The 19,359-nt window shown below is 36.9% G+C and overlaps 2 protein-coding genes across 3 annotated transcripts in view; both read right to left on the bottom strand.

Moving 5' to 3' along the window:
• Positions 1–1,152: 1,152 nt before the first annotated feature.
• Positions 1,153–6,822, bottom strand: LOC102744163 (fatty acid-binding protein 9). 2 transcript variants are annotated; one of them, XM_006727138.3, is made up of 4 exons: positions 5,268–6,822; positions 2,833–3,005; positions 2,239–2,340; positions 1,153–2,076 (listed from the first exon to the last, which is right to left on the bottom strand). In XM_006727138.3, exons 1-4 carry the CDS (start codon positions 5,338–5,340, stop codon positions 2,026–2,028), a joined length of 399 nt encoding a protein of 132 aa, XP_006727201.1. In that variant the 5' UTR covers positions 5,341–6,822; the 3' UTR covers positions 1,153–2,025. The 2 variants fall into 2 exon arrangements, with proteins under 2 accessions (XP_006727201.1, XP_081672312.1); XM_081816186.1 differs by lacking the exon at positions 5,268–6,822 and adding an exon at positions 4,002–5,242.
• A 10,330-nt stretch (positions 6,823–17,152) lies between these two features.
• Positions 17,153–19,359, bottom strand: part of LOC102743860 (fatty acid-binding protein, adipocyte) — a 4,984-nt gene continuing 2,777 nt past the window's right edge. The window contains exons 2-4 of the mRNA XM_006727137.3: positions 18,537–18,709; positions 17,827–17,928; positions 17,153–17,363 (exon numbers count right to left, since the gene is read on the bottom strand). Of these exons, the coding sequence (XP_006727200.1) occupies positions 17,313–17,363; positions 17,827–17,928; positions 18,537–18,709 (326 nt within the window). The 3' untranslated portion in view covers positions 17,153–17,312. The remainder of the gene's footprint in view (positions 17,364–17,826; positions 17,929–18,536; positions 18,710–19,359) is intronic.

The following is a 19,359-nucleotide window of genomic DNA, read 5'->3' as shown; positions in this document are numbered from 1 at the left end:
AAAAAAAAAAAAAAAGGAAAACTGCAAGACACTATGATATTAAAAAAAAATTATGCCTCCGTAAATCCGAAGATTTATTTTTTAAAGAGTTTATTTATTTATTTGAGAGAGAGCGAGAGAGCACGCACGTGCGCGCAAGTCGGGGGAGGAGCAGAGGGAGAAGCAGACTCCCCACTGAGTGGGGAGCCCAACGTGGGGCTCAGTCGGGCTCAATTAGAGCTCAATCCTGGGACCCTGGGATGATGACCTGAGCCGAAGGCAGACGCTGAACCAACTGAGCCCCCCAGGCATCCTATAAATCCAAAGATTTAAATGAGAAGTGCCTAGGGCTTTTTAGAGTAGTATCCTCTTCCTGAGGGGTGCTAGAAATCCTTCCACCCCTACTCTGAGGGGCACTGCTAAAGTGGCTGTCCTCTGTATCCACCTTGCAGACTGTCCTCTGATTAAAGAACCATTGGCCCATGTTCCTCTTTGTGCAAGGACACCTGGGGGGTTGAGAGTCTGACTTCTGGAGAACAAGCATGGTTACCTTTTGTATGCACTTGAGTCCTTTAGGAAGGACGGGCACAAGTCATGTGGGAATGACTGTCACTGCCCACATCCAGCAGCTGTGTGGCCACTACCAAGCCCATCACTTCAGGTGCTCCGCTCTATACTTCTGGTTTTAATATGACAATCCTAGTTCCTTTCCTTGACCTCCTTACTTTCCTTGATTCATTTCTTGCTCCAGGGTCATGCTCAGTGCTTTTGTATATTACCTTTCAGTTTCATCCTACTAAGGTGGCCATTCCCCCCAGGTTGCCTAGGGCAGTTCCCATTTATGCCTGTTGTCCAAATGTAATTACTGATAACAGCCCCTTTCCACTATATATTTTTTTAAGATTTTATTTATTTATTTGTCAGAGAGAGAGAGAGAACATAAGCAGGGGAAGCGGCAGGCAGAGGGAGAGGGAGAAGCAGTCTTCCTGCCAAGCAAGGAGCCCGATGCGGGACTCAATCCCAGGACTCTGGCATGACCTGAGCGAGCCGAAGGCAGACGCTTGACTGAGCCACCCAGGCATCCCCCCTTTCCACTTTAGGTAACAAATTACATGGACATTCTACTTAAGCACATATTAAACATAACTCTTAGGACTTATTTTTGACCAACTACTATCTATTTTTAAAGTACAACATGATATTTACATAGTTCTTTGTCTTTCCTTTTTCCCTCCCCTCAGGTTTTCAGACTTTACACTTTAATTTTACCTATATTACTCTCTTCTGCTCTAAGCTCTGAGAGTACTTCCTAGCAACAGTCCTTAATGAAATTATTAAGGGACTTTGTGTAGCTCTAACAATTATATTCCAACGAGGCATTTAGAAATTCAAGACTGGCATTTAACATAAGGTCATTCTGCAAAGACTAAACTGTAAGTAGTGGTGACAGATGCCCTAGCCTGATTATTTTAAATGGGCTTATAGATAAGTAAGACGATAATTATTTTAAATGTTCTTCCATAATAATTCAACCACAGTGTATGAGGTTCAGGCTCTATTTTGTGTTTCATCTATCCCAATGACTTTAAGCAGAGCTGCCTTCTGCAAAAAGCAAAAGTCAGCAATGTTGGTTTTCAGCATCTGTGCTGCCCAAAGTAGTTTCCAGTGATTGTATCTCCAGTGTATTATACCCTCTGTGAGGTCACAGGAATTTCCACAGAGCACTCTTTGACAGAATGTCTTAACCTAAATGGAATAGGTCCACTGGAGGGAACTCAAGGACTATGGAAGTCAGGTGGACAGAGGCTTAAGGGGACTTCGGAGCTCTTATACTCATACCACAAGCAAGTAGCTTCTTACCTCACCAGTTAATCCGCTTCTCCCCAACCCTCACTATTACACAGCTCCAAAACTGCACTTAATTTTTTGGTTTTATTGAGCAAATTTATGTTGAACAATTATTTAAATCACCGGCCCTGAGGCATATCTTCTTCAAGTCCCAGCTTCCTGTTAGTGAACAAGTTTCCACTGATGTAGACACTTCCTTCATACCTTTTCATAAATTCGAGTACTGACAGTTTTATTCATGATATATTCCTAAAAGCAAAAAGGGATCTATTAGAGTTGGCAGACGACAGTTTAAACTTGCTCTCTCCCTCCTTCCCCAGACTCTCAATTCAGGATGCACAGCAACTGAGTAACTTGAAAGGCATGCATCAAAGAGGAGTATCTAAAAAATTCAATTCATCGAAAACTCACCACTACCATTTTTCCATCTACAATTTGTCTTTTGATTGTTGTCTCTTTGCCAAGCCATTTTTGGACATGAATCATTGCACCACTGTTTAATGTTATGATGCTCTATAAATGCATAAAGGAATCAGTTAGAAATAGCAATTCACTACACTCTAACCTACCAAAAACTAGACATCTACTTTTTCATTTCTGTTTTGACATTCTTTTCCCCCAAATTCCCCCCTCAGTTCTTGTCATAAGTTAATATCAAATTAGAGAAGTCTCAAGAGATTATTCAATTAATGCTCTCCTTCCCCAGATGAACAATACCTAAACTGTGAATAATTGTTCTCTTCTAGTGCTCTTTTATACAGTGAGAAAGAGAGATCATAAAAAAGTGAAAACATGTCAAATTTTTTGGGCCTGTTAACCATCAGAATAATGTGCGAAGGGATTGGCTTTAGAGATGTTCGGCAGTAATCAACAAAACAAGCCCAAACTGACTTGGTACTTAATCAAATTAGATATGAATGAACCATGCTCAACCACCTTCTAGTTTTTTTTCTGGGTTATCTAGTTTTTTTCTGGATTCTTCCACCAGGAAGACTTAGTTCTTACCTTTACTTTCCGGTTGTCTGCTGTGGTTTCATCAAATTCTTCCCCCAGTTTGAAGGAGATCTCCGTGTTCTTGAAGGAACTTTCTGTCTTGATGTTCACTTCATCCCCATTGGCACTTATACTGATTCTTGGCTTTGCTAACCCTGCCAGGTTCCGGGCTGCTGTGCTCATCCCTGTAAGGCAACATGCCTTCATAAGACATTTAGGAAGTGCTAACAACCATTTTGGAAAGCAATTTAACGAGAATACATACTTCCTCCATTCAGGTTTTGGGTAATGTACCATAATTTCTTCAGTGCTCACTGTGATAGTGGGGTTGAGCCAAACAAGCCCATTCAGAAGGTATATCTAGTAATTACACTTGACATTTTGAAAAGCTAAATTCACTTTTGAGGCTATTGTGCCTCCTCTAAAATCTTCCAGGCTCATGCTTCATCTAAAATGTGTATGTGTATGGTGCCTTTCAGGGGATCAGAACTCACGCTTTACCTCATGGGGTGTTATAACAGCAGTGTGGAGGTTGTAATTATCCTCATTTTAGAGATGAGTACACAGTGTCCTAGAGACGTAGAGAGGCTTATTCTAGGTGATGTGTCTGGTAAGTAGCAGAGCTGAGATTTAAACACAGGTTTTCTAAAAGTCTAAGAATTTTAGCACATTTAAAAAAAACAAACTAAGAAATACAATTTTCGGAGTATCTAAACTACTCTAAAAGATCATGACTTATAAAGTCCAAGCTCCAGGGCGCCTGGGTGGCTCAGCCGGTTAAGCGTCTGACTCCTGATTTCAGCTCAGGTCATGATCTCTGGGTCGTGGGATTGAGCCCTGCGTCAGGATCCCTGCTCAGGGTGTCTGCTTGGGATTCTCTCCCTCTCCCTCTGCCCCCCGCCCTGCTCTCTCTCAAATAAATAAATAAATAAATAAATAAAATCCTTCAAAAAAATAATAAAGTCCAAGCTCCTCTCTTATTTGCAGATTACATTCAGATCTGGCCAAGTAAAGAAGTAGGCAACCTAGAGAATTTGGCTTAGAGCCTGGCCCTGTGGTTGGGGGTTGTCCCCTGTCAAACTTGATTCCTGTAATAGGTAGGCGGAAGAACTGAGTCTTCTCTCTCATTATCAATATCGAACTCGATTTCACATTTAGATTGTGGAACTGACAAGACACACCTGACTGCAGAGAGGCAGTGTTAGCTGCAGATCACAGAAGAGAGAAGAGTGGGGTGGTTACAACGCGGGCTTTGTCACCTGTGAGCTCAGCATGTCATTCCTTTCTCTAACCTTCAGCTTTCTCAGCAGCGGAACACGGATGACTGTAGGACTTGCCTCCTAGGTATGCCAGGAGGTGCAGGGAAAGGACTTAGCATGGCGGTGGCACTCAGTAGGCACGCAGCTGTTCTTCTCCGCCTAAGCCCAGCTCCCAGTCAAACCAAGTGCTACTCTTGCCATAAGCCCAAAGTTTCTTAATGCCCCCAAATTTAAACTCAAAACACGTGAGTCTATGAATCCATGAAGAAACAGGGAAACAAGTTTCTTACAGCTCCTGGAGAAAGTGAATACTGAGTGTGAAAAAGGGACAAATGTTACATTATGAACACAGTGACTTATTACGCCTTGATCATTTCCGCCAAATTTAAAGAAGGACATTCTTGGCTTTATATACAGTTTATTATTGCAAGGGACTTCTCTTAATTAAATACTAAAAATTACTTAATCAAATATTAAATAATTTCCATTCTCCTAGCATTAGTGAGAATAGTTTAGTTGTTATAAGTCTGAGCCATTATAATTAATGTTTATTCAACTTGAGGATAGAGCTAAAGGATGAATAGGGTTGATACTTCTGAGAAATATTGTCTCTTGATGAACAACAATCAATTGTTGGTGAGAGTCGATGAGTAAAAATGTTCCATTTCTCCGATAAAAAATTCAAAATTTTTCAAAATATTTTTAAAATAATCTCCCATATGTATGAAGACTCTAAATGTTAACCAAATTTCATTTGTTGCTATTGTTCTTTTGAAGTCACAACTAAAAGCAAACCTTGAAACAAATTTAGCAGAAAAATTTAATTATAGATATGATTATTATCTGTAAATTTGAAGCTAGGAAATGCTATTAGTTGAATTGATGAAGCTAGAGATAAACTCTATCCAGGGCTTAGGATGAAGAAGCATTTTCAAAAAGGATAAATGGACTTAAATACACAGATAATGACTAGAAGGAAGTATCTGTGAGCCTCGTATTCCAAAAAGAGACAATTATTACTAGTAACAAAAAAAATTAAAAGCAGATACATAAACTTTGTTCATCTTATATGACTATTTCCTAAGATCACAAAAGAGAGAATTGTAGGAAAATTCATTGTAAAATGCAAACCTAACCACATCACAAAATGTGTTGCCATTTTCCAAATCTCGCAAGGGTATTTCTTACCCAGTTGTTTCATGTATTCCTCAAAGTTTTCACTGGAGATCAGCTTCCAGGTTCCCAAGAAGGGCTCAATCATGATGGAAAGCTTGCTGAGAAGAGGCACTCACAACCAAAAGCCTAAGAAACTTAGGGAATGCAGTGCTACCAGAATCTTAATTTAAAAGGCATCTTCATCATGTGACTTTTCTGAAATGACCAATGGGCAGCAGCAAGACCAAAGATTCTAGTTACCAGCATGACTCATTTTATTTACCTCCAAATTGAGAAACAGAAAATCAACATGTAAAGTTGAATTTAAGTCAATGATTATAGCTTCTAGGAAAGAGATTTACACCCGCAAGTCACCTGATAAATATTATTTGTGGAATGGAGACAATTTTCAATATATCAGCCCTTTGAAATTTGAGTGCTGAGTCAACTCTGAAGGAATATCCCAACAAATGTCCAATAAACACCTAAGGTTGTTTTCCCACCTGGTAACAGAAGCACATCCTCGCTTGGTCCATCTCAGCTGTTTTTTGTTTGGACACGTCATGGTACCAGAGCACACTCTTCATTAAAATAATATCCTCCCCTCCCCTCCCCTCCCCTCCTTGCAGGATTGATGAACTGATACTAGTTAATGTAACTGAAATGTCTTCATTTGCTTGGAGTGAGATGTAGAGTATTATTAATATTATCATTGTTGTTCATCAAGAGTAATTGCCCATTGGGAGGAAAGGTGACAATTACCATTGAAAGGTGTTTTGTGACTTAAGCCCTAAAAAGGAGGTGGAGCTAATGCTTAGAAAATTCATCTTTTAGGCTTACAAGGTGATCTTGATTGTTAAGATACTACTTGAAAAAAAAAATCAAAGATTACGGCTTGAAATTGTGAGGGGAAGTTTTAGAGAGAAAAACAGCATCTTGGTATCTGCCTTCTAAAAGACAAAGGCAGTAGAATTTAAATCTCTGTACAATGACTTCTGAAATCATCTTCTGTAACCCACGTAATACAGGCTTTGCAATTTTGCCTTTACTGAAAAGGATTAGGTTCAGAGGCTCTAGATTTATATCTCAGCTTTGAATTCCAGTTGTTTTGAAGAAGGCTGGAAAATTAGGCACCAGAAGAAGAATATTCATACTGTATTCTGCCTGTGTCAAATATTTCTTCCATTCAAAGAAATATTTAAATCATCTGTTTGTGGAAAAAACAAATTTTTAAAAAGGTTGATGTTTTGGCACCATAATGTTATAACTTAAGTGGAATAAAGAATTTCTTTTGATGACAACATGTAAAGAAGAAATTTACAATGCAGTATCTTTATAGATGGAATAGTTACTAAAATATTTGGAGGGCAAAACAGGGGAAGCAAAAACTCTAGAATCAGTTTCAGGAAACTGAGACTTCTCCCCAAAATAAGTGCCTTAACAGTTGAAAGTATACTCAGAGGTGATGTTCAAATAAAGAACAAATGATCAGATCTTGCTTTACTGGTTCTAGATGTGTATTTACATTATCTGTTTGAAAGGCTAGCACACCACCATGGCTATATACGTCTGCCAGGGGGCTAAGGTACATTAGTATAATCATCCTTGTTCCAATTTCCCTTCCATTGATTGATTCCGAAATCAACCCTGTGATCCATTTAGAGAACTCAGTTGTCCCATGAGACAAAAGGGAAAGTAAAAATTCTGGCCTCCATAAAATTCCCTTACCCCTAAAAGAAAGAGCCAGAGGGACCGTTTCTCTTCTCCTCTGCACATTTTGCTTTTTTGTATGATATTTAGGACTCCTGCATCCACTGTGTTACCAATTCAAAGATGAAGCCAAAACTGAGGATGGCAGAGGGGAAAGTGGGGAGGAACTAAGACCATTTTATTTCTGGAATTTTGAATATGTGAATTAATAAATTTCATTATTATTTAAACAACGGTGTGTCTGAGTTTTTGTTACTTGCAGCTTAAGCCTTTGTAATTGATATGCCTTAGTAAATAGCTTTACCTAAATGATTAATTTGGACTCTCAAAGCAACCAATTCCATGTATCCTATGATATTGGCCTCACGCATAGCAACCCCCACCTTTCCAGGTCTGACTCAAACATTTCCTTCTCTGAAACTTCTTCAGAGCTAATCGATCCCTAGTATGTAATACAACTATACTCTAACAGAAGTGTATTAGAGAACATTTCTCATAGTATTGCAACTAGTTATCTTCCAGCTGTCCCCTGAATTATTTTACAAGTGCATCAAGCAAAGAAAATATTTCTTACTCACCTCCATATCCCTAAGACAGTGCCTGGTATACCGTAGGTGGTCAATGAATGTTTGACGAATGAATGACAAAAGGAATAAGCAGTGTTTATTTCATTTTAATTGACAGTTCCCCTCATTACTGATCTTAATCTCCCTAACAGTGACTATAGGCAAGCTTGTAATACATTGTTCTCTCCCAATCTGCTCGTGTAATGGGTCTTTCATTACCGTCATCAGATGGTAGAGGGATTCTCAGATGCCCTTTGTCTTTGCTCCGTGTCTCATTATTACCATATGAGTCTCTCTTCTCGACTAAGAAAATGTTCTGCTAGTTCTGCTGCTTGCACCACTAGCCTTTAGCTTTTCTTATTTGATTATCAAAACAAAACAAAACAAAACAAAACAAAATGAAAAAACACCATTCCCTCAAGTAAAAATTTTTCAAGTGAGAATGTTCTTTTTTTTTTTTTTTTTTACTTCGGTTAAGCAGGACTTATTTTCATTTTTAAGACAACCCTCCTGTAACAACAGGTAGGTTTATTCAATTCTCTTTAAAAAAATGGTGGCATTCTTTTCAAGTCAAGTGAGAATGTTCTTAATTGCTAATCCTAGCGAAGGAACTAGAATACAGTAATTTGTTATAGAACGGTCACACATCTTGTTTTCATGACAGTTACAATGCTTATTTCTCCATTATCTCCCTTTTATATGTTTCTCCAGTATCTCATCTTCTATATTAACTCTTTTCTTGTGACATTTTAGATATTAAGTAGTTTTTAAAAAGGCTTGATTCTGGATGCCACATTCTCCACTGGTGAGGAATAGTGGTAAAAAATAAAAATATACTGGCAGCTACAGAAGTATTCAGAAGTATGTCTGGTAATGTATTGCTGTACATATACTATTTTAGCTGGAGCCACACTAGATTTATTTTCCAATTTTTTTTTAAAGATTTTATTTATTTGACAGAGAGAGACACAGCGAGAGAGGGAACACAAGCAGGGGGAGCGGGAGAGGGAGAAGCAGGCTTCCCGCCGAGCAAGGAGCCCGATGTGGGGCTCGATCCCAGGACCCCAAGATCATGACCTGAGCCAAAAGCAGACACTTAACAACTGAGCCACCCAGGCGCCCCTATTTGCCAATTTTTTGTTGTGGTAAAATACACGTAGCATAGTATTACCTGGACCATTCTTAAATGTGCAGTTCAGTGACATTAAATACATTCATATTGTTGCACAACCATCATCACCATCATTTCCAGAACTCTTTTCCTCTTACAAAACTGAAACTCTATACCTACTAAACAATAACCCGATTGTCCCCTTCTCCCAGCCCCTGGCAACCACTATTCTTCTGAATGCGGTCTCTACGATTTTAACTGCTCTAAGTACCTCACATAAGTGGAATCATACAGTATTTGTGTTTTTGTGACTGGCATATTTCACTCAGCATAAATTCCGTAAGTTTCATCTGTGTTGTACCATGTGTCAGAATTTCCTTCCTTTTTAATATTTAATAATATTCTACTGTATGTAAATACCACATCTTGCTTATCCATCTGTCAATGGACTTTGAATCCTTCTACATTTAATTATTGTGAATAATGTTGCTATGAATATGGGTACACAAATATCTCTTTGAGACCCTGCTTTCAATTTTGGGGGTACATACTCAGAAGCAGAATTGCTGGATCACATATTTACATTTTTAATTTTTTGAGGAACTGCCATACTGTTTTCTACAGCAGGTGTATCAATGTACACTCCCATCCATGATGCACAAGGGTTCCAATTTCTCAACATCTTCACCAACACGTTGTGGTTTTTTTAAGATTTATTTATTTATTTTAGAGAGAGCGAGTGGGTGGAGGGGCAGAGGGAGGAGGAGAGAGAGAATCCTCAAGCAGACTCCCCACTGAGCAAGGAGCTGAACACAGGTCTCGATCCCAGGACCCAAGATCATGACCTGAGCTGAGCTGAAAGGGGTTGCCTGCCCAACTGACTGAGTCACCCAGGCACCCCTGGTTTGTTTTTTTAATAGTAGCCATTGTAATGGATGAGACATGGTATGTCATTGTAATTTTTATTCACATAACCACTACTGATTGGTAGTGTTGAACATCTTTTCATGTACTTATTGGACATTTGTGTATCTTCTTTGGAAAAATGTCTTCTCAAGTCCTTTGCCCATTTTTGAATCAGGTTGTTTGTTTTATTTGTTATTGAGTTTTAGGAGCTCTCTATACATTCTGTATATTAATTCCTTATCAGATACATGATTTGCAAATATTTTCTCCCATGCTGTGAGTTGACTTTTTACTCTGTCGGTAGTATATATCAACCCCATAGATACACACAGATTTTTAATTTTCATGAAGTCTGATTTGTCTATTTTGTCTTTTGTTGCCTGTGCAACAGGTTTCATATTCAAGAAATCGTTGCCAAATCCAGTGTCATGAAGCTTTTACCCTATGTTTTCCTCTAAGAATTTTATAGTTTCAGGTCTCATATTTAGGTCATGGATCCATTTGAGTTCATTTTTGCATATGATGGTAAGTAAGGGTCCAACTTCATTCTTTTGCATGTGATATCCAATTTTTCCAGCACCATTTGTTGAACACTGTCCTTTACTCATTGATTGGGTACATTCATTGAAAATTATTTGACCATGTATGTGAGGGTTTATTTCTGGATGCTCTATTCTATTCCACTGGTCTACATGTCTGTCTTTATGCAAGTACTACACTGTTTTGATTATAGCAGCTTTGTAGTAAGTTTTGAAATCAGGAAGTGTGAGGAATCCAGTTTTGTTCTTCTTCTTCGGAATTTGGTTCTTGGTGGTCCCTGTGGATTCCATATGAATTTTAGAATGGGTTTTCTCTTTCTGCAAAAAATGTCACTGGGATTTTGATAGGGATTCCATTAGATCTATAGATAGCTCTGGGTAGGATTGACATCTTAACAATATTAAGTCTTCCAGTCTATGAAACATGGGATATCTTTCAATTTAGTTATGTCTTTTAAAAAATTTCTTTTAGAAATGTTTTGTAGTTTTCATTTTACAAATCTTTTACCAAAAGTTAATTCCTTTAAGTTAAATTAATTAAGTTAATTCCTACATATTTTATTCTTTTTGCTGCTATTGTAAATGGAAATGTTTTCTTAATTTACTTCTCAGGTTGTTCATCATTAGGGTATAGAAACACAACTGCTTTTTGTGTGTTGATCTTGTATCCTGCTGCTTTGCTGAATTCCTTTATTCTAATAGGTTTTTTTTTTTTTAAAGATTTTATTTATTTATTTGGGACAGAGAGAATGAGAGAGAGAGAGCACATGAGAGGGGGAAGGGTCAGAGGGAGAAGCAGACTCCCTGCCGAGCAGGGAGCCCGATGCGGGACTCGATCCAGGGACTCCAGGATCATGACCTGAGCCGAAGGCAGTTGCTTAACCAACTGAGCCACCCAGGCGCCCTCTAATAGGTTTTTTTTCAGGTGGGTGGAATCTCTAGGGTTTTCTTCATATAAGATCATACCATCTGTGAACAGAAATAATTTTACTTCTTCTTTTTCAGGTTTGATACCTTTTTTTTTTTCTTGCCTAATTACTCTGACTAATACTTGCAGTAACATATTAAATAGAAATAGAAGAAGCTGACATCTCTGTCTCATTCCTGGTTATAGAGGAAGAGCTTTTAGGTTTCACTATTGAGTCGAATGTTCAATGTGGAGTTTTCATATTTGGTTTTTGTTATGTTAAGGTAGTTTCCCACTATTCCTAGTCTGTTGAAGGTTTTTACATGAAAAAGTACTGAATTTTGTCAAGTGCCCTCTCTTCATCACTTGAGATGACCATATAGTTTTCCCCCCTTTCCTTGTGGTAATGCAATATATTACATTGACTGATTTTTGTATGTTGAACCATGCTTGCATTCCCAGAATAAATTCCAATTAGTCTTGGTGTATGATCCTTTTAAAATGCTGCTGAATTCTGTTTGCTAGCATTTTGTGGAGCACTTTTGCATCAAAATTTATATGGGATATTGCTCTCTATTTTTTTTTCTTCAACTGTCTTTGTCTGGATTTGGCATCTGGATAATATGGCTTCATAAAAAGAATCGGAGAGTCTTCCTTTTTTTTTCTTCAGTTTTTTTTTTTTCTGGAAGAGTTTGAGATGGATTGGCATTAGCTCTTCTTTAATTTGATAGAGTTCACCAGTGAAACCATTAACCCCTGGAACTTTTCTTTATCAGGTATTTGGTTACTGATTCAGTCTCCTTACTTGTTCCAGGTCTATTCAGATTCGCTATTTCTTCATGGTTTAGTCTTAGTAGGTTTTGTATTTCTAGGAATTTGTTCATTTTATCTAGGTTATCCTATTTGTTGGTATACGATAGTGTTCTCTAATTGTTTCTATTTCTGTAGAATCAGTAGTAATGTCCCTAGTTTCATTTCTGATTTTAGTAATTTGAGTCTTCTGTCTTTATTTCTTAGTCCATCTAGCTAAAGCCTTGTCCATTTTGTTGATCTTTTGAAGAACCAAATTTTTGGTTTGGTTGATTTTCTCTTATTTTTCTATTTCCAATTTCATTCATCTTTGCTCTGATTTTTATTATTTCTTTCTGCTGGCTTTGGGTTCAGTTTTTTCTTGTTTTTCAAGTTTCTTAAGTTGTAAAGTTAGGTTGTGGATTCAAGAACTTCTCTCTTTTTTTCTTTTTCTCTTTTAATAGAAGCATTTTAGCTATAAATTTCCCACTTAGCACTATTTCCACTGTGTCCTGTAAGTTTTGATATGTTGTGTTTCAGTTTTCATTCATCTCTAAGTATTTTCTAATTTCTCTTGTTATTTTTTCTTTGATCCATTGGTTGGTGTTTAATTTCCACAAATTTGTGGATTTTCCAGTTTTCCTTCTATTATTGATTTCTTAGTTCATCACATTATGTTCGAAGAAGGTATTTTGTATCTCTGTCTTTTTAAATGTATAGAAACTTAATCTGTATTCTTTATATCACAGAGAATGTTCCATGTACACTTGAGAAGAATCTGTATTCTGTTGTTGTTAGGTTGAGTTTTCTATATATGTCTGTTACATCTAGTTGATTTATTTTGTTTTTCAAGTCTGCTATTTCCTTACATGTGTTCTGCCTGGTTGTTCTATCCTTTATTGAGAGAGATTTGAATTCTCCAAGTATTATTGTAGAACTATCTATTTCTCTCTTTAATTCTGGCAAGTTTTTTGTTATTGAGATATAAAAATTCTGTCATTTTTTGCTTTATATATTTTGATGTTCTATTTCTGGGTAAATGTTTATAATTATATATTCTTGATGTATTGAAATTTTCATTAATATATAATAAGTCTATTTTGTTTGTTATTAGTATAGCCACCTCTCCTCTCTTATGGTTACTATTTGCATGGAATATCCTTTTCTATCCTTTGGCTTTCAATTTCAGATCTTTGGATCTAAAGTTAGTCTCTTGTAGATAGCAAAAGTTGGACTATGTTTTTTTATTCTTTCCGCCAATCTCTGTCTTTTGATTGGAGTGTTTAATCTATTTATATTTAAATAATTACTGATAAGGAGGAATTTACTTCTCTCATTTTGCTGTTTGTTTTCCTTGTGCTTTGTAGCTTTTTTTATCCCTCATGTCCTGCATTACTATTTTCATTTTTGTTTAATTGATTTTTGTAATGAAACGTTAAAACTCCTTTCTTGTTTCCTTTTGTATATTTTCTATAGCAGTTTTCTTTTTTTATTTCCATGGGAATTACATTTAACATTCAAATGTTATAACTAATTCTAATTTGAATTTATGCCAGCTTAACTTGAAAAACATACAAAATCTGCTTGGCATTTGCCAAGTTGTTCTATCATAAAACTAATTAATAAGCAATAAATTAGAGTTATCTTTCATGGCCTAGCTCAAATACATCTTCTATGTTGCAAATTTTTCTGAATACTCTAGCACATGTTGGTCCTGCTTGCCTTTGACTTCCTTCAGTCCATTGACTATACCACATAATTTAGCATATAATTCATTTCTTCCCCTATATTGCATCTTCACTCCTATTAAAATTTATTGAGGGATTACCATGCTTTAGGCACTATACTAGATTCTGGATATACATGTAAGTGACCTGCTCTAGAGGCAGTGATAACCTAGTGAACGGGAAAGATGAGAAATGGGAATGTGGTAATTAATATCTTGTTACAGTAAGAACACATACATTTTTCTGTGGTCATGGGGAGGAAAGTTTTAACCCTTCCTATATTTGGGGGGGAGGGGGGGTAAGGGAAGAGGGAAGAGAAGGAAATATCAGGACAATTTTCCAAGGTAATGTGATGGTGTTCATGCTATTTCTCTACTACATTGAGGATATGAATATGGGTTGTCATTCTTTCTGTGTTCCATACCACACCTAGCACAAAGAAGATAGTTCACTTACTCATTCAAGAATCGTTTATTAAGCTCCAACTCTCCTGTTCACTGTGCCAGTGTCTGGGGACCCAGCTACAAATCTGACACAATCCTTGCCTTTGAGATGCTCTCAGTAACTGATTTTTTTTCCCTGCTGCCTGCCATTTTTCTCTGTTTGACTCCATGTAAACCCTTTTAATGTATTCTGCATTGGGATAGGGCTGGTATATGAACAAATGGATAGATTAATAATTGGATGTAAGGTCAATATTGTGTTTTTCACATCTAACTAACTAGAGAGATGGTCACTGATAAGCTATCCAGGTGCTCTGTCTACTCCTCTACCCATTTCCTCTACCCATAGAGTCTGGCTAGGAGTGCTATAAACCATTTCCTCTACCCATAGAGTCTGGCTAGGAGTGCTATAAACACATTGCTTAAAAGCTAGACCCTAAAGATAAAAAACATCACTACCTGACAACCATCTTGGAGGCTTACATGTCCCAATTCAAGGCTTCACAATCTATTTTTTCCTTCAGCAGCAATGCACCTGAGAGATAACTTTCACAAGTGCCTCACACACCCTTGAGTAATTCTCATGTACAAGTGATAACCTCTCTCTCCCACTCAAGAAAGCAAATAAAAGAACAAGTTTGTGAAAAACAATATTTTACAGGATAATATTGAATTTAAGTAATTTATTTTTAAAAGTAAAGTAATTCATAAATTTTTGTACTTTATTATGGATAGTAACTTATTTTGACATACCACATAATGGTTCAAGTCACAATAATGACTTGGGTGAAAATTACTATTCTAAACAGGCTAGGTCACCTGTTCAAAACTGATACGTAATTTTCAAAGAAAAATTTAAGTCAGTAGTGCTTTGGACTTTGGAAGAAGTATTTCTAAGCCAGAAATTGTAGGAAGGAAATATCAGGACAATTTTCCAAGGTAATGTGGGAATTGGAGAAAAGAAAGGATATGCTGGCCTATCATGTCATCTAATTCTCACAGTTTCCAAAGACTAAGTGAATAGCTTTTTGAACCTTTCATATCTACTTCAAGATATAGATTGACTCTATATCCACACATCTGTTTTTCTGAGAAGTATCTTCTTGATCTTATCTCTCTTCCTTTAAGAGTAGAATCTTCTTTATGTTTCTGTATATATGTTGGTAGAAGCAATGTCAGACAATGGAAAATTCTGTGAGCCTCAAAGAAGTCCCAGGCAGGATAAATTTGAGAACTGATACTCAAAGATATCTATTGTATCTATGGCCTTAGTTTTATGAAAATATAGAAAGAAAAAATCAACTTATCTAGCTAATTTACATTGGACTGGATCTTCTTACTCTATGCTTCCATACCATCTGAAAAATAAGAATTAAACTTGAAGAGTAAATTTTCAAAAATAACTAGATCCACAAATACACATAATTAGAAGTGGTGCCTAATGCAACTTTGTAGAAGAACCAGTAAGGGATGAGGAAATTTCAAGATTAGGGAAGGGAGAATTCTAGACAGAAAGAAGAACACACACACACACACACACACAACTAGAGGCAAGACAGTATGAAAATTGTTTGGTATGATTGAAGCCAGAAGTGTAAAGACAACAAGAGCAACAATAAAACTAGACAGATGAGAAAAGGCAAGCATAAGACAAATATGCATGCCATGCTATGGAGATTGGACCTTCTCTGGATGCAATGGGCGCCACTTAAAGGTTTTAATCAGTGAGTGTCCAGGTCAGATTTTTATGGTGTAAATATCATTTATGAAGTCCACAGCGCTTGGAAAAGAGAAGGGAGAACTGAGAGTAGAAGAGGGAGATCTATTAGGAGAGCCCTGAAGTAATTAAAAAAAAAATGTTTGGTGGTATTGGCGATGGGAATGAGAAAAGCAAACATTAAAGAAATTTTAAATTAATAGAATCAACATGATTTTTAAAAAATAAAATAGATGCTGTGGAGTGAGGAAGAAGACATATTCAATGATGATTTTAAGATTTATGGAATGGGAAATTAGAAAAAACATCCTGATATTCACTGAGCTTTGGAAAATAGGATGATGAACAAGTTTTAGGGAGTGGGTGGAAGGGGGCAGCAATAGTATGTTTAGTGTAGAACATGTTGAGTTGAGGTGGCTGGGACATCCACTTGATTGCCTTCAAGTCTTTCTTTTTTCTAAGTCTCCCTTATCCTTGGATGATCTTATCATCATTGATGAATTAAGTTACTGCTGGGATACTGATGGCTCCTAGATCTATATCCCAGCCAGAGTTGCTGTCTTGAATTTCAGATTCTATGTCTATTCCCTATTTAGCTTTATACATTTACACTCTAAACCTCAGTTTCCTCATCTGTGAACAGGAATACTAAAATCTCCTTATAGGATTATTTTGATGGTAAATGAACGAAAGCATGCAAAGTGACTGGGACCAAAGTAAGTGCATAATAAATATTGGTGTATCCAGAATTGTCCTAATTAATCCCTACAAGTCTTCTCTTTTAGAGTTCTTCAATCCTCCAGTGAACCCAAAGTGAGAGTCTGACTCTCTGTCTTCAGAAAGAAAGTAAATTCTTATGCTCAGGAACTTACTTCACCTCTTCTGGCCTCTTCATATCTTGGTGTTCTGCATAAAATAATTATCAGAAAATAATGGACTTATTCTTAAAGTAAGCATCACAAACAGAATTCTAGCAACTGCAGCACACTAACAGACTTTGGCTCACTAAAATATAAGTATGCAGTTTGGAAATTTTAATCTGTGTGTGTGGAACTGCAGTAATTTCTAGAGTAGCTTCAAAGTTTCCACAAAACGCAGAAGAAACCTCTCTCTCTAACACACACCCGCACATGCGCACGCCTCTGTTTGGGAAGCCTCATTATCATTTTTGTCTGTTTTTTTTTTTTTTTTTAATTTGGGATTCCATGGAGATTTTATTTGAATAAAAAAGTTCCACTAGTAGAAAAACTACTTTAGGTCCTTGAGAGATAGTTACTTGACTGTAAACATGCTGCATAAGGAGCACATATTCAGGGATAACAAATTTATCATCTCCTACCTAAGACAATGGAAAATTCATGAATATTTATTTTTTACCTTGGATTACCATGAAAAATCATATTACTTACATGAGAAACAAAGCAAAAATACAATTTTACTATTTCCTTCACTGAATTAAGAGTAAGAAATGATCCAGCACAATAAATGAATCGTTACATCACCTTCTAAATCTAGAAAGTTTTATTTAACGAACACATCCACATTGAATAAAATCAGTTCGGGGAAAATTAGTTGCTTGCTAATTAGTAGGAAATAACAATACATGTTTGGACAATATATCCAGCAGAAGTTCGATGCAAACTTCAGCTCCATGTCCCTTGACTTACGCTCTCTCATAAATTCTGGTAGAAGTGACGCCTTTCATGACACATTCCTAGACACACAAAGAAATTTCTTGATCAATCACGGGACTAAACCATGAGTTATTTATTTTCTCTAATGTTGGGAAGGAAACAGTAGTTATTTGGGAAAATATTCGTTCTGAGATCCTATATACACCTGCTATTGTAGTAAGTGAGGGAGATATGAAGACCGAGAAAACACAAGTCTTCCCCTCAAGGAACTTTACAGTGTATAAGGTGAGTGAGAAATATAACCGGAAATGCATCACACAACATGGTGTGTGCTGAGAGCAGTCACGGAATGCTTCTTGGGGGACGGCACGTCTTGACTGAACTTAAAAGCATGAAGGGCAATTGCCAGAGTGAAACCATAATCCCAATGGGATCACCCTGTTCGTGCTACGTAAGCCAGCATGACTGTTTCTTTAGGTAGAATAGTGCCTATAAGATGACCTAGCAGTAGAATCTAGAATTAAGCACCTAGAAGAGACTCACCACCACCAGTTTGTCATCCACTCGTTTTCTCTTTATGGTGGTTGATTTTCCTTCCCACTTCTGCACCTGTACCAGGACTCCTCCATCTAAGGTTATGATGCTCTGGGAGCATAGTAAGAAATGATTACCATTGGTATACGGCAGAGGAAAATAAAATAAAAAACACATCACCTTTGAATGAAGGAATATTTTGAGGTCCTTAGTCCCTCGAAATTGTAAGTATATATTACAACCAAAATAAGTCAAAAATAATAGCATACAAAGAATACATTATGATCATAAAATGATACAAAAACACACACTTGAAATAATACCGTAAAAAATATAGGTAACAGATTTACGTTGAGATGACAGTCTTATAGGTGATTTTTCTCCTTTTTTTGCGTCAACTCTTTCCTAAACATTCTCTTACATTGTTATGTTATTTTAATTCACTTCAGATAATCTATATGTTGTATGACAAATAAATTGTGTTAATCACTTTTTTTTAAAAGAATAAAGACAACTTTATAGAAAGGAGAAAGACAACTTTATAGAAAGGAGAAGATTCACTAACTAAATATCAAAGGCAACATGGTTTAAACCTAGGGAATCAGGGATCTTTGACCTGTGATAGACTAGTTCCCCTCCTTTTATACAAAACGGCTTCTTCTAGGCAGCAGTCTTTTAGAAACCATGCTTTTATTCTGCTCCAATTCCTTCTTCCTCACCTTGGCTTTTCTGTCATCTGCAGTAACTTCATCAAATTCCTGGCCCAGTTTGAAGGAAATCTCAGTATTTTTAAAGGTGCTTTCTGATTTAATGGTGATCATATCCCCATTCACACTGATGGTCATGTTGGGTTTGGCCATGCCAGCCATTTTCCTGGTGGCAAAGCCCACTCCTACAGTTGGGAAAAGAAAAAAAAAATGTCAAGTCCACAATTTTCCTTCACGTCTTTAACGAAGTCAGAACTGCAGTGTATGTGTGTGTTTGTATGTGTATAGGTGGGTTAGTGTGTAGAGGTGGGGGTGTGTGCATAAGAGGAAAAAGACACCAGTGAGTTTCTTAAAAGCCTCATAGGACAGCTACTGCAGATAAGTAAAGCAGGCTAATATTCAAAGAAACCCATGGCACGATTAAGTGTAGGTCAACCTGAATTTCTTCTTCCGGGTTTCAGATACAACTCCACAGGAGACACGTTGTTAATTTTGAAAAAGTTTAAGTCTTCTGAAATATATGTGTATATATATATATATATATATATATATATAGTCACTGCACTCTCTAACTGGCCATCTCAACCATTAGGGTAGCAACCATCATTTTGCTCAACTCATGAGGCACTTGGGTCATCTTTTTTTTTTTAATTCTTATGTTAATCCCCATACATTACATCATTAGTTTTAGATGAAGTGTTCCATGATTCATTGTTTGTGCATAACACCCAGTGCTCCATGCAGAATGTGCCCTCCTCAATACCCACCACCAGGCTAACCCATCCTCCCACCCCCCTCCCCTCTAGAACCCTGTTTGTTTTTCAGAGTCCATCGT

Source organism: Leptonychotes weddellii, chromosome 4, assembly GCF_054177405.1.
Source record: "Leptonychotes weddellii isolate Sample4059 chromosome 4, ASM5417740v2, whole genome shotgun sequence".
Lineage (NCBI taxonomy): Eukaryota > Metazoa > Chordata > Mammalia > Carnivora > Phocidae > Leptonychotes > Leptonychotes weddellii.
The sequence above is the reverse complement of the archived record's forward strand: the minus strand, read 5'-3'. Positions and strand labels throughout refer to the sequence as shown.